The sequence below is a fragment of the Perna viridis genome, chromosome 7 (assembly GCF_037379345.1).
Source record: "Perna viridis isolate PV_CMFRI_1.1 ecotype Kerala chromosome 7, ASM3737934v1, whole genome shotgun sequence".
In the NCBI taxonomy this organism is placed as follows: Eukaryota; Metazoa; Mollusca; class Bivalvia; order Mytilida; family Mytilidae; genus Perna; species Perna viridis.
In genome coordinates this window covers 47,498,795-47,514,961 of record NC_142451.1, presented here as the reverse complement: position 1 = coordinate 47,514,961, position 16,167 = coordinate 47,498,795, and the positions used below count along the sequence as shown (strand labels likewise).

General features: G+C 32.1%; 1 protein-coding gene across 4 annotated transcripts; it reads right to left on the bottom strand.

The window, feature by feature from the left end:
- On the bottom strand, positions 1 to 7,354 carry LOC148613034 (uncharacterized). Of its 4 annotated transcripts, none has more exons than XM_088595019.1 (4): positions 7,215 to 7,354; positions 4,541 to 4,693; positions 2,970 to 3,194; positions 1 to 2,028 (listed from the first exon to the last, which is right to left on the bottom strand). In XM_088595019.1, the coding sequence occupies exons 2-4, from the start codon at positions 4,683 to 4,685 to the stop codon at positions 1,652 to 1,654; spliced, it is 747 nt and encodes a 248-aa protein (XP_088451145.1). In that variant the 5' UTR covers positions 4,686 to 4,693; positions 7,215 to 7,354; the 3' UTR covers positions 1 to 1,651. The 4 variants fall into 4 exon arrangements, with proteins under 4 accessions (XP_088451145.1, XP_088451144.1, XP_088451146.1 ...); XM_088595018.1 differs by lacking the exon at positions 7,215 to 7,354 and adding an exon at positions 6,124 to 6,213; XM_088595020.1 differs by lacking the exon at positions 7,215 to 7,354 and adding an exon at positions 5,943 to 6,091.
- Positions 7,355 to 16,167: the final 8,813 nt, after the last annotated feature.

Sequence of the window (16,167 nt, the reverse complement as noted above, 5' to 3'; positions counted from 1 at the left end):
CAGTTTCTTATATTTTAATTTCGTTCATACTTAAGATATTAATAATTTATTGTTATATACATGCATGTGTTACAAGGAAAGATTGGAAGAGACGACAATTGAAACGACCTCACCATTTGAAAAAAAAAAAAACAACTAAAGTTGGTCATTGAAATTTACACAACCATCACTTGTCGCAGATTTGCTCCTGAAACGACAAATATACCAGTTCTGTATCACTCTATACCCTAAATATAAAAATCGATTACAGATTATCTAAGCCTCTAGGCTCTGGCTTGTATATGCAGATATAATAGGAAATACAATTGGATTTAGTTCGTCTCTTTTTGCCACTGTCAAATATATCGTTCCTAAGTTGCGTTTGTTTTTGTGGTTCGGTCAATTGTTTTTAAATGTCTCTGAATTGTTTTGTTTTTTTGATACTTCAAAATGTTTTTCCATTTTTTAAAATTTTCAAATGGAATAGAGAACTTCCCGTAAAAATGATATTCGAATGAGACTTCTGAGTAAAAAATACTAAAAATCCTGGATCAACAACATTTTGATAGACTACAATCATGGCTACTGTTTGTTTTGTCATCGTGTCTGTTACCTCCCCAGTAAAATCATCGTTAAATTCAAACAATCTCTTATTTAGGAATCATAACCTTTCTCACCTTTTTGCAAATTCTTGTGAATTAGGAATGTGGGTGGTGCTCTCAAAGAGTCTAAAATTGAGTTTGATAGGGGTTTATGAATTTAGTGATGACATCAGATAGTGTCACCATACTAAGATGTAATACCATTACTTCAATATTTCCTGCATTGAAATTTATCACGTTGCTAACTATCATTCTTTGATCTACAGAAATTTACATTTATGCACTTTATCAAAGTCGTTCACAAACGTACATTAGAGTTCCTGATTGAATTACAAAACAAAGTTTTTAATTGAAAAAAAAAATCTTTTTATTAAAAGAACAAATTATTTTATCAACGCTCAATTTAAGTTTATGAATATATGAATGTATAAATTACGTTTTAATTAAAAAAATTGTCAAGTGGATAAAAATGAAGATAAATGAAGACCATCGGAGGTAATTAATACCATTTACGCTCGAACTAAGTTATGGGAGATCTCATAATTTCAATTATATCAATAACACAAAAATGACTTTAGCAAGGCATCTTATGGTTTTAAATTTGATTGAAATGACAATAAAAAGATTATGAAAGATATTTAATTCATCCCTTTGATCACTATTTGAAGATTTCATTACATTGTTGAAAAAGAGTGTTAGGTTATTTTTTCTTTAGATTATATAGTTTGCTGAAATCATTTACGTTTAGGTTGATACAAATGAAGTGAGCCATGTTTTATGTTTCAGTGAAACATAAAAAAAAAAAAAAAAAAAAAACTATTTGATTATTGCACCAATTGCATGGAAATTATTAAATGTGGCAGATATGTTATATCCTTGTCTTACACCCTTTTATTCTTTAAAGTTGTCCATTCATATTTTTAATCGATATTTTGTGATAAGTTTTTGCTTATTCAAGTATGAATTAAAGGGCATTTTCGCTTCGAATGAGGTTTAGGTGATAAATCTTCAAAGATTAATTAACCAATAAATGCGAAAATTTAAAAAAAATTTCTAACATTATAGAGTTATTATCCCGGTAATCCAGGTTTACTACAATTACAAGCGTCTCCTCCTTGCTGTGCTGCACATAAAATAATACAAATGTCAGCAGTTGTTGTAAATTTTGACGTCAGCACCGTTGGTGCCAATGTAGTTCTTTTTGTTGACGTTTGTGTCGGAAAGAAGGTTGAAGCACTTATTTTTTGTTCCCTTGTTGTTGGATTTTGCACTTTAGTTGTTATTTTCTCTAGAGATAAGGTCGACGAACTGGTCAAAATATCTGTAAGTAAATGTGTCGACGTCGCAGCAGCAGAAGTTATATCAATCTGACCGTTAGTATCCACTGCTGAAGAACTTGTGTCAGTATTCAGTGACGTCGTACTAGATGGACTAGCTGTAGTTATACCTACAAAAGACAACACATGTAAGAAAAACTTTTAAAAATAAGAATTCGAAAACGTAAAAGATAAATTGCTTATATACCCACACGTATAATGCCAAATAATATGCAATATACAATTTTGTGATTCAAAATTTGAGATTGGTCGATCTTATATGATATGATTTACGAAGTAAATAAAGGTTCAAGGTATATAGTACTGATCATACTATCTTTATGTACCTTTTTTACCTGAATATATCCATCAGCTAGCAGCGTAAAGTATTTGTTGTTGTCTTTTTTGCGATATATCCTTATGTATGGAAATAAAATGCGATCAATTTCAGGTAGAAGACATTCCAGAAGCATGCAAAACGAAATGAAAATAAGTTCTCATTATTGTTGTCTCGCTCTAACTAAACGACTCATAATTCCAAATCAGAAGGAGCATAGACAATAACAGTTAGTGATAAACCATAGACATTTCAGAGAGAACAATCATTAGAAACCATTTTACTGTGATTCTAAATATAATAACTTCTGTCAAAATAATGAAGATTGAACCAACCAATTTGATCTTATGTGAAAGAGTGATCAAGGGAACCAAGATTCTAATGGAAATTAAAAAATGTAATCCAGGGATGATGACCAGACATGGAAAACACACACGCACACGCTAAAAACATAAAATAACCCAACTAAATCGTACAGAGCAACAAAAGTAAATAAGCAACTAACAACTGAGACCAGGTGCAGCAGTAGGATAAGCGTCCCCCCTTTTTGTTTAGAAACACCCGCCAAGTTGCTCATAAAAGGTCAAGTCCTGGGTAGATACAAAAGAGAAAAGGATAATTTTATGGTAAACTTGAAATATGTCTTGTTTTATTTTGAATTTAATTGAATTTAAACAGTGCGTTTAACTTAGCGAAAAAAAACCATGTGTCTGTTATTTGTAGAGAACAACATACAATAACAAAAAGACCATTTGGCAGGGTGTAAAATCAATCTGCAGCCAGGGTCACATTTGGAAGTTGTCTTTATAACCGGATTATTTGTCACCGAGTTTGTGGTCAAAGGACTGTCTGTAGAATAGATTATCGGCTGTTGAGAAGCAGTCTCGTGGTGGTTATGGTGATAATGTGGGTGGGTCGTGTGTTCATGGTGACCATGGTTTCTGTGGTCGTGTTTACTATCTATAAATAAATCAAGTTATTCGACCTCTGAAATATCTCAAGAAAAAATAACATAATGGAGATATACAGGTACTTAAAATACAAAATATAATGTTTATTTTAGTGCCGTAGTTATTTATGTGCTGTTTTACTTTTCCTAATTTCAGTTTTATCTGTAATTGTTTTCTTTTGTTGGATCGTCTCTGTTTTCTCTTATGCCGCTTTGATTACATATGACACTACCTGTAGTGATGATATAGCTTTATTGCATTTATACTGTTGAATATCATCCCTGGCAGAGTATAGCATTGCGCTCACAACCACATGCAACATAATATCTACTCGGTACAAAATTCACCTTCATTAGTGCAATAAACTCTTATAATATAGAGATGAAAATTTCAGTTATTCATTTAATTACAAAATTATTTGATATTCATATTAGACCATGCTTAATGAACATTGCTTACTTCCGATTGTTTCGCCTAGTCCATACCCTTTATTCCTTACTGACTCTTAAAAGAAACTTATATTTCTCGTTTTTTCTTTGATTTCCATCCACCAAAAAATAAAAATGCATTTAAGGAATGGTCGGCATCTGCCATTATTTTACTATTTAAACTAAACAACAATGCGATATTATTGGAGAATCCATTTCGCTATATACCTTTCGTGCTAATGAAAGGATATCTTACATGATCGTTTTCTTGGAATTACCATTAAAATTTACAATTATATATTTATCTTAATATAATAAAAGGTGTTTCTCCGCTAGAATCTTGGTTACATTGTTTACTCTTTAGTCTGAGGTTTTCTTTACATGTCAATATTACATGAAAACTTAGTGAGAAGAACTAAAATATTGAACTATTTTCACCAGAGAAAGTTCCTCATGAAAAATAGAAACAAAGAAAAATAATTGAATAAGTGATATAAGGCTAGTTTCATACTTTTATTAAAGTAATTTTAATTGCACAAGCGACAAATTCACATTTGGTTCTTTTGAAAAAAAATAAAAAATGAAGGGAAATAACAAAATTACCGAACTGATAAAATCTATCAGTAGTAAAAAAGAATAGTTGAAAGACAATATTAGCGTAAAAACAAGAAAGTTGGAAACAATCGCAATTATCCTGACATGGTACAGGCATTTGAAAATGAAGGGTGGGGTATACCAGATTTTATAGCACATGCACTAAACCTCTCGCTTCAATTACGGTTTATTATTTCTGGTACTTTTCAACACATCTAATTTAAACGTAAAATGTTTTTGTTTCACTTACCTTATCACTCTTTTTTGTATTGGCTTAATAAATATAAACAGGTCATATCATGGTGTACTGTAAAAGACTGAAGTTACAGCTTACTTGAGACTGAAGAACAATCACACGCCACTTCTCCTGTTTCTGTAGAATACTGCTGTATACATTCTCCACAGTTATTTGGACCAATCAAGAAAGGATAAGATGACACCACAAATCCCAAGAGTGATACAATTTGCCAGAAATTCATTATGGCCACTACAGAAATATAAGAAGAACGAATGTAATTATCTATTAACATGAATTCAACGAATATAAAATGTTCATTATATGATTAAAATGAACTAAATCAAATTCTATAATTTGACATATATGACGGGGAAAACGCTTATTTTTCATATCAAATTTGGTATTGGAGCAAATATGCTGTTTAAGAGGAGTCGATGACAAATTTTGTTTTCAATTTGTTTTTCACCCATTTCATATCACAAATGCATCCTATCTTTAAGTTAAAAGTTGGTGTTTGATTAACTCCAATTATTAAAGAGAAATATACCACATAGAAAGCATTGAAAGTAATTGAAAAAGGGAAGATAACTCTTTAATTTTAGCAAAAGTTGGTTGCATTGTTAGCCAATTTCTGAGCCATCCATCTTCGATTTAAAACAATCTTTATACTAACTGACATATGATATATGTATTACATGGGAACAAAAAAGTCAGTGGGATAAAATTAACACTGGCACCTATATCATAGGATCTACCTGATTTTTACATGAAAGCCTCTTAAAATGAAATGTGTTTTGAACCTTTTACTGGTTTTTATGAACCAAATAATGTGCAAACATTAGCCCAATATATATTCTACAACGCTTTATCTATTATTAAGACACACATGCAAATGTTCTACATGTTGTACATCTATAAATAAACAAAGTGACAATGTTATTGAAATTGTACGATTACTTACTTTAAACCTTCTATTTGTCACAAGACAAAAACTTTAATTAAAACAACAAGCATTAAGATGATGAATAGTTTCAGAGACAAGCAAAATTTTGCTACAGAACACGCACTTCACATATTTTATCCTGTACGAAATAAATGATTTTAGAAAACGATATTAAGCAAGCAGCTTTTTCGCCCTCAAAGAAGGTTGTGCGTGTACAAATGTATAACATTAACGAGGAAAAAATAGATTACATGAGCTACTATTTAGGTGACGTATTCATACATGTATTTGCATGTTTTTAATACATGTTTTATCGGAAAATTCTTTTTGTTTTGATAATTTAATGCTGTCTTTAATATAGGATAAGGTCATTTATAGTAAATAATACCATGGACTGGAAAAAGCACAACATATGCAACATACTTGAATTTATGATTCATTTTTTTTTAAAAGACATACCAGTATTCGTTGCATGTTTAATGCATATATTTATTTTCATTTAATATAAAAAGTATCGTTTTATTGCTATAGAATTGGGAACCAAAGTCCACTTACCATTTGTTTGAACTAATATTCCAAAATAAAATTAGGGTAAACATGTATCTGATTTATATGAAGATCTCTACTCATAATCATATCAAAATTTTGAGGTTTGAATTGTTGACATATACTTAAACGACCAATATTCGTCTCATCTCGATTTGAAAGCCCTCACCATTATCACTTAAGCGATTACCTTTTGACGCGTTTTCGGGGCTACATGGATGTGAACGATCCAAAGACAAATCCAGGTTTGTCATAAGCTTATCTTAGCCATATTGACACAGATTTAATATAAACATTGGTGTGACCTTTCGCTCTATGATGTAAGTCTGCAGCTGAAAACTTATTTTCAAAAACAAGTTATTATTTTTATTGCCGGGTCCATGCATGCGGTGGTCATGCAAATTCAGGCTGATCTGATTTTTTATTACGTGAGAATTCGTATGGTAGAACTCGTTTTCATTTTGCTTACATTTAAGCTACGTATAATGTCCCCATTTTATTGGGCAGTAACGTTTATATGAAAATCTATATTCAATTATAATACAAAATTACAGTAAACCCTGTCCAAACCGAACTGCCTTTTGGCCTTGATATTGGTTCAGTTCAGACATATGTTCGATTAACCAAGGTTCAAAATTCCATTGCATTGATATAAGGAGATGTTTAAACGAGTCCGGTTCATACAGGTGTTCGGATTATACAGGGTTGAATTGCTAGAAAAAGAATGAATTCATCCAATTTTTTTATTTGTCAGTATTGTTATTTTTACAAACAAATACACAAAACGAAGATATCGTCAGAAAAGGATTTTCTTCTAATTTGTGAAGTCAGTGTGTGTAAGGAAAACAACGTTTAAATACAAGTTAATAGTTTTAGAATTTTATAGTAATATTTTATATGATATCAATATTATAATGTATACCAGATCAAATGATTGTCAGAAAACAGAATACGTAATAAAAGCAAAATGACCGAAATGTCAATAAAAAACAGGATAACAAAGAGGGAAAGTCCATGGCAAAAACAAAACCTGACAAGAAAAACAATGAAAAAAAAATATTAAAATACACAGAGACAAACAGCAAACAATCCACCAGACAATTTGGGAGAATTCACGTGCAATAATAACGATATTTGACAGTCTTCACATTTTGATCCAATATGGCAAGCAGTTCAATACGTTATGTAAATATCTTTAAAAATCAATACAATGATAACTGGTATTTTTCCAGAGATTCTTTGAAAACAAAACTCAATATGAAGAAAGAAATGTTTATTTACCTGAACCTTCCTAGAGATTTGCTATAAAGGAAAGCTTCTCTCCTCAAAGATATATTTGTGAAAATTAAACTAGGAAATCATGCTGCGTATTTCTAAATTTGCCTGTGTTACGTCATTGACACATATGTAGAGATATGTCATAACTTATAGGATCATTATTTTCGTAGATGTCTGTGAATCATGTTAGTCCACAAACGTGAAACAGCTATGTTTATGATAAACTCGGCTGGTGTTTTTAGAAAAGCGGAAGACGCTCACCCTACCAGTGTACCTGGTCCAAGTTCCAAATGTTTAGTGGAGTCCGTGTTGCTCATTTACTGTTTTTGTGTGTGTGTGTGTGTGTGTGTGTGTTATTTCAATTATTTCAATTTCTTTGTTGTGTGTGTATGTTTTCCTGACTAGTCCTTATCATTGGAATACATTCTTTTAATTTTCGCTCGAATCTTGGTTCCTTTGATTATTCTTTTAAAATAACTCGTAAATTATATTTACTGGCACATTTATTTACAGCAAGGACATGTTTAACAATATTTCAAAAGTCTAAAAATAAAAGAAATAACGATTCATGCGTTTATCTAAACAAAATCGGAAGTCAAGAGAAAAATGTACAAAGAGTAATCAAGGGAACCAAGGTTATAGCGGTAATCAAAAGAATGTAATCCAGGGACAAAGACCAGACATGGAAAACAGACATACACAACAAAGAACATAAAGCAACTAAAATTATACATACAAAGTAACAAAAGCAAATGAGCAACTCGGACTCCACTAAAAACTAGGAGCATGGACCAGGTGCACCGGTAGGATTCCTCTGCTTTTCTAGAAACACCAGCCGAGTTGCTCATAAAAAGTCAAGTCCGGGGTAGACAAACGAGGGAAGGAAAACTATGACCCGTTGAATAAATCAGTTTTCATGGTGCAGATGGATACACCATAAATATCCGATCCACGAGTTCATGATGATGACGACCATAAAACTTCTGTAGTGATGAAAAAAAAAGATAAGCAACCTTAGTAATGTTAAGCAAGTAAAAGTAAAAAATCACTTTATATGAAAGAAAAAGACAGGAATTTTCCAAGTTATTCATTATTTATCTGGTCCATTTTCCCATGATTTACTGGAGTGCGCGTTGCTCGTTTTTTTGTTTTTTTTTTTGTTTTTGTTTTTGTTTTTGTTTTTTTTTGTACTTGTTATAGATTTCATGTTTCGAACTTCCCAATATAATCTGTATAGTATCCTTGGAATACACCCGTTTGATATTTTCTCTGATTCCATTGGTTTCTTTGTCTATACTCTTACATTACATTTCTTGACATACTGAAAATACTGTTTATGACCTCAATCTGTAATTCATTGACCATATCTACAGGTCCTGTCACCATATATGGAAAGTTCTAGTTTTCTGACACACTCAAAATATATCATCTTATCACATGTATTTACTTTGCAACTTGTAGTGGTCAAGTTATGTATCGGCCTAAATAAGATTGCGAGCGGTCATGCAACCACCTAATTTCCTTTCTCGGGTATTTATGTGTCTTATAGTATAGTATTTACAGAACAATAAGCGATATTTAATCAAATACGTCAAAACACAGGTTTTATCTGTATGTCAGATAAAACAGAGGACGCTGACCCTACCGGTGCACCTGGTCCATGCTCCTAGTTTTTATTGGAGTCCGAGTTGCTCATTTACTTATATTTCCTTTTATGTATTATTTTAGTCACTTCATGTTCTTTGTTGTGTTTGTCTGTTTTCTATGTCTGGTCTTTGTTCCTGGATTACTTTCTTTTTATTCCTGCTATAATCTTGGTTCCCTTGGTTACTCTTTCAAATAAAAACAACCTTTCTGTTTAATCATGAATATTTTGCTCAATGCATCTGTATGGTCGTGTTTTTAAGCAAAAAGTTTAAAAAGAAATTTCTGTTTTAAAACGACTAAAAAAATGAAAAACAAAAATATTGTTATTCTAATTTTTTCAAACAGAGCGATAGTAAGACCTAAGACCAAACAAGTTAACCTTAAAAAAGTAAATAAAGAGTCATCAAGGGAACCGAGATTCCAGCGGAAATCAAAAGGATGTAATCCAGAGACAAAAATCAGCTACGAAGTCAACCTCATAAGAGTGAAGGAGTAGGTCAGCAAGTAGAACAATTTGTTCCCGATGGAATGCTGATTATTTGTTGAAAACGCACCCACCACACTGGACAAATATGTTGTCGATAAAAAATTCCAGCATTTTGAAAACATCTTCTTCTGCATATTTGGAAGATAATTTGGAATTATCGTTTACAAAGTATAAGAAATTTAGACTTTATTACCGATATGATGAAGTAAATTAAAGAGAAATCAAAACTGGATTTGTATTCAACTGTATTCAAGTGTAATCAAGGGAACCAAGATTCTAGCAGAAATCAAAAGAATGTAACCCAGGGACAAAGACCAGATACAGAAAACAAACACAACAACGACCATAAAATAACCAAAATAATACATACAAAGTACAAAAAAAAACTCGGACTGCACTAAAAACTTGGAATATAGACCAGTTACACCGATAGGGTAAACATAAACATTACATGTGACATAAAGGGTTGATAGCGAATAGACATTTTTAGCATTTCAGATTCAAAATTTTGAAGTCAGGGCCACTTTACCGGCATGGTGATATCACCATAATGAAGTCAAGGCCACCTTTCCGGCATGGTGATATCACAATCAGTGTCCTACGACAATCAATTAATTCATGGGTTAGCCAGGATAGATATACAGCTAAATCATTACTGAAAATCAGTCTCTATCTTCCAACTCAAGTTTATGTTCTCTATAACAGGGCACAGTATAAATGTTTTGACAGTGGGTGAAATGTGAATATCTTTTGTGGTAAATTTGCGAGAAATTAAAATTTCAACCTAAATGCGCCAAAATCTACTCCCGGCAACCCATGTTTTGCAAATTTTAGGGGGAGGGCGCCCGCCCGCCACGCCCCTGCCTGAAAACTCCCATGTATAATATGCAAATAGGAACTCAATAATTTAGAATAATTTAGCAAAGAAACAATATCCGCGTAAGTATACGGAACATGAAGGCTTTTGAATTTGTTATATTGAAATTAATAATGGAAATTAATAAATTGTTATTTTTTTAATATTGTGAGTTTTAAAAAAGAAGGAAACGAATCGTCAATACAAGGGTACATTAAGGACAATAATGTGTTTATGATGAAACTATATTGGTGTTAATATGTTAAGGAAAATGGTCGCTCATCTTGATATATTTGACCAAATGTCAAAATTTTGAGGGACACAGTTAATTAAATATTATTGATATGTTTTGCCCAGATCTTATCCGCGTCGTACTGTCATCATGGTATTAAACTCTGGACACCATATATGAACACCTTCTATTGTTGTTGAACGTGAAACCGTATCTGCCATAATTATAGATGTAAAAGTATTCACCAAAACGATGACGGGTAGAATCCGTATCGATTTCGTATTATCCCTTTCTTCCCCATTAAGATAAATTATTGTGTCTTTTAAAAAGGTGAAAAACGTGGAAAGTAATAATTTTAAGGTGACAGATAAAATGATAAAGTAGATATGTTATTATCATGGCTGTACTTCATCGCTTAATTTGTTTATCCTCTGACCGCCCACCATAAATTAATGGCTCTTTTCACGCCATTTTAAACCATATAAAAACAAACCCATTCAATTTTCGCCATTTCAATTTTAATGGTTTATTTCCTAGTCATAAACTATCAGGAATATAAATTTGATGATTGTATACTTGTAAGGGGTTCTATTTGCTTTATAAGTTAAGTTTAAATGAGCTTCCATAGTATATGCCGATTGTGCATGTTGAAAGCTCGCAAAAGAAAAAAAATGATAAATTTACCACACAAATTATATACACAAATCGAAGTAAATATTTAGTAAGTATAAGTTGCAAACGTATAGAGTGAATCTCTCAAGAAATCCATGTGAATTATTTCATTAAATCATTTCGTGATTTACAAAAGTTGATTCAATTTGCATACAGTTCATGTTACAAAAGAAACAAAATCCAGGGTTAAAAGTTTCGCACAAAAAATAAATGTACATATCTAGTTTCGCACTAAATATGTATGCGAATAGTTCTTATCTACCGATGAATACAACGGGTATACTTGTTAGACATTCATCAACATGGCCTTTGTTATTTCCATACTTAGCCATTTGTCTGCACATATGTTTCTTTGGTCCTTAATATCTGTTTAGCCATTATATACTCAATGACATCAAATCGATATGACAGTATACCAGCCTCTGTGATGACACGGGACTCTAATTGTCTGATGACACTGATACCGTAGAGAATAGTATCATCAGTAGCTCGTAATTTGTAGAATAAGATGACAACAAATAATCTTAGTCATAATCATTGTTAAAGGTGCTATGAAAATCCCCATGACAAATGTATTGTCTTCCTTTTCACGGTGACATATCTCGCGTGTAAAAACTCCATTTTGTTTCTCCAGGTGACTTCAACAGAACCACATGAATACATTTCTTAAAAACGAAAGACACGTAGATTGGATATAGGACTTTTATGGACATGTTTGTAAACATGCTCAACATGCACAATGATGATTTGTTTGGTCAAGAATGAAAATTGCATGCTTTTAATTCGTAGAACCAATATTTCAATTATGAAGATTTGAAAAACAACGAATTATGACAATTTCAGTTTAAAATTCATCGTACATTTTAGTCGTACAACATGAAGATAATCAAAAGCTAAAAGTATACAATTCGACATCGACCTCCTCGTGTTAGTTATGACTACATATCAAAATGTTATTAAATATATGAATGTTTTTTTTTTATTTTTGAAAATGTAATATACATAATCAAGATCTATGACAACGACAGATTCAAACAATCATAAGAAATTGACAATAAAGACGGTTAAGTTAAATTAAATATAACAAAAATATTTTTGAAAAACGAACAACTTTAATTATGCAGTTGATAATCAAAGTACAATGGCTATACTACATTAGCAATAGTATTTTTTGTTTCAATGATTGTTTGTTTTGTTTGTTTGTTGGGGTTTAACGTCCGAGCAGCAACATTTCAGCCATATTCAGACGATGAACATGAAATTGATGATAAAATGAACATGAAATGATGATGAAATGAAAAAAAGGGATGGGACACAAGGATAATGGGGTCGACAAATTTTGATTGCCACTGGAAATAGGGAGAGGTGGGTAGGGTCGGGCTATTTAGCCTCCTGTGGCGGAGCACTATGGTTCCTACTCCGGGAGAATACCACAGTAGGGTTCTTTAACGTGCGAGGAACGTGGCATCTTTCCCAACACGGTGCACCACTATGGTTTGCGGTCAGGTTTTCCGTATTATAGCCTGACAACCCCAGCATGTAACACGCCAGGGGTACCCCATTCCACCACTTGGGGCATACATCCCAGTTGCTCTGTGGGCAGAGCGCCCTAGCCCCCGGGTAGGGTTCTGAGCATTATTTAGTCGCCTTTTACGACAAGCCTAGCGCTGCTGCAGGCATATTCTTTTAACACCCGGACCTGCACGGGGCGTTTCAATGATTGAGTTCAATTTATTACCATAAATTATCAACATAAAACTGATTAAAATAAATGTGTAGAATTACACCAAATAACAATTAAAACTTTAAATGCATCAGTTTATTCAGAACGGCGAATTTAGAAGTTCTCTATGAAATTAGATTTAGAAATAACTTCGGTTAATATTATTTACCATGAAAACATTGACATTTTTTACCGGAACCATTGATTAAACAATTTGATACCCACTTCGTTCAATAAATACTTTATGTATCCATATAAAATATACATTCTAAAATAACTTATCATCCAAACGATCACAAAACTATATATATATACTTTTGTTCCGCTACAAGCTAAGGGTTGAGGCCAAAGACCAAGTCAGATCAAACACTTTACTATAATCATATTCATTAGCGTATTTGACTTTAGAATTCTTCACTTTGGTTTAATTACTATTTAATTACTTAAGAGTTCGCTCTTAAAAAAAAAGTTTTATTTATTTTGCAAAGGACATGATATTGTTGTCGTATTAAAATTACGTCAAATATTTTCTAAACATCGCAGGAGAATACGAAGTTAAAACACCACCTTTAGACACACAATAGTACTAACCAGCTGTTGTACCAGGCTTTAAAATCGCACTGTTGGCAATGCATTATCATAAGTGCATTTGCCCGCATTAGAATATAGTGGGCATATTAAACTCTGACACTGAAATATTAGAGTTAAAACATTTATCTTACGATCACACTCATAATTGACCTGTTTAATAGCATTGGCATGGGTCTATATACTAGTGTTCTCTACATTGTTCAGGGGCAATATACTGGCTATTCAAACGATCGTATAGACACTTTACAGATGTTGCGGTACAAATATCGCCTACATATTCAAAAGAGGGAATGCATGGTAAAAAAAATAGATTTTTATCATAAATTAACGAAAATTACACTAGTAATATGGGCAAACGCCATCATTTTCTTTTGATTAATTGGAAATTTATTTATCATATCATCTTTCAAGATGATACATATAAGATTGGCGAGAATAATTTATTTTTTTTTAAAGATTTTATCACTTCATATATTGACAATATTAGAAAAAGACCTGTAATTGTTTTTTTCGAACGACTATATTATCTTAAAATGGAAACTGTGATTAGAAAGTTGAACTTTGACGAATAGAACACAGATAAAAATAAAAATTGAACCACAACTACCAGGTGGATAGAAAATGCACTGTGAAAATTGAAATATTTGGGTTCTTGTAAAATTGAGTACTTAGTTATTCAAATTTATCTCAAAGAGAAAAAAAATCATGTGAAAGACCACTTGTGCCTTTTCTTTTTTTCAAATATGAAGTATGTTCTTCGGTGTTGTTTATTTTGAATGAAAATAATTCGATACATCAACAAGCCTCAAAGCATGATCGTCATTCATGAACTTCATACGATGGTTAAGGAGAAAAAATTACCAAACTGATTAAACATAAGCTAATAGTTAATAGCAAAAGTAAAAATAAAAGTCCTTACAGCAAATGACAATATCAAGACAAGAACAAAAAATTGGGCACTATCGCAGTCGTCCTGACTCGGCAATGACATTTTCGATGGAAATAGGGTATAAAGCATGCGTTATAGCGCTTCTATCCTGCCATTTCTATCACGTATGACCATTTCTGGTATATTGCCAATCAAAAATGCGGCAAGAAGTTGTCACCGGAAAAGTTATATGGGTGACACTGTAGAAATCTGACCAAAAAAAAAACAAAAACAAAAACAAACAAACAAACAAACAAAAAAATTAAATAAAACACCATCTGCTGACAAAGTTATTATGGTACATTATTAAAAATGAACAGCGCAACCTATAATCGTCTCGTTTGTCACATATTTAATATTGAGATGCCTACTATCGTCAAAGTCGATGTATTTTTTTTTAAAATGACGCGATGGAAGCTGTCTACAGGTACGAAAAAATACAATTTGTGCGGTAGGTGGGGAGACATTTTAGGTATATGTGATACAAATATAAACAAACAAGAAATCATGAATAGTGAAAATACTAGTTATGCAGAAAGCAGTACACGTTTTAACTTATTCATAAGTACAAACTGTCTTCCTTTTACAAAACCAAATCTTAGAAGTATCTGAATATACTATGTCGCATCACTTTAAAAGAAAGCCACAAATATATTCATTCATGAATTTATCCATCCGTTTATTGAAGTGACATCGGTAATTGTTTAATGTAAACATAACGCTTGCAACATGGTTTTCCATCACTTGTTGTCAGTAAATTTATATTCTTGATTCACCGCAGTTTAGATGATACATAAACGATAAACAGCACGATCATTTAATTGAATAGATACCATCTATAAAATTTGTTCATTTAGTTAAGGCACCATTTTATTAATAACTTTATTATTTCATTTCCTGGATACGATCCTATCTTATCGTATTTTTTGTTCTCCTGAACACATTTTATTTTGGTTATTGAGTGACTCTGAATATTTAATTTTTATTTAGCTAAAATCGCATTTCATTCATTCTTCATTGCAATGTAGTCATGTGCATCAAGGAGTTTTTGTGGTTGTACAAAAATGAAATCCATAAAACTTGTTTTCAGATCAATTCGAGCTCAATTTATGATATGATCCTAAAGGATGTTCCAGGCCAGGCGTAATTGTCCGATTTTCGGACTCTTTTGGTTTTATCCACTTCATAGCATTAATAATATTTGCCCAGTGACACCCGCTTTTTTCAAATTTTCATTAAGCACACCTCATAATGTTATTGTAGAAGTTTTTTTTCTTAAACAGAGCAGCTTATTACAAATCATATCAAATAATTAGCGATAGCATTTGTCTATTTCAAAACATTTAGTGATGATTCTGTATCGTTTAGCCACAGTGAACAGTATCTGTATATCAGCCAGTTTACACAAGCAGGAGACCCGAGAAAAGAATATAACAACCCCTTAATAGAACAATTTATGCCGATTTCAATTTAAGACGACTATCAAAATTTGTTAGTTCCCGCTAATCGATTAATATTTCTAAGTCATTGGTGGGACCCTTCTTGGAGTCGACCTTATTATTTAGCACTGACTTAAAGTGAAGTGCGAGTTCCATGGAAATCTAAAAGACGGATAGATCAATTCGATAGAATCAATATCTTTCAACTTATAGACAATTTCAAATAAAAAACATAGACACCGACAACAGTGAAGACAACAAACACGTAGATACCATGGAGGGTTTTCATACACCTACTTTTGAAATTGGCCTAAAATTGGTTTGCCAGTGAGATGACTTATTTATTGGGTGACAGTTTGACAGACCAATCACCATAAATAT

Coding starts and splice junctions, on each gene's coding strand:
- LOC148613034 (XM_088595018.1), bottom strand. CDS start 6,187: ATGACAAACCTGGATTTGTCTTTGGATCGTTCACATCCATGTAGCCCC. Junction 4,694..6,123: donor CCCCGAAAACGCGTCAAAAG/GTAATCGCTTAA, acceptor ATATTTCTGTAG/TGGCCATAATGAATTTCTGG. Junction 3,195..4,540: donor TGATTGTTCTTCAGTCTCAA/GTAAGCTGTAAC, acceptor ATTTATTTATAG/ATAGTAAACACGACCACAGA.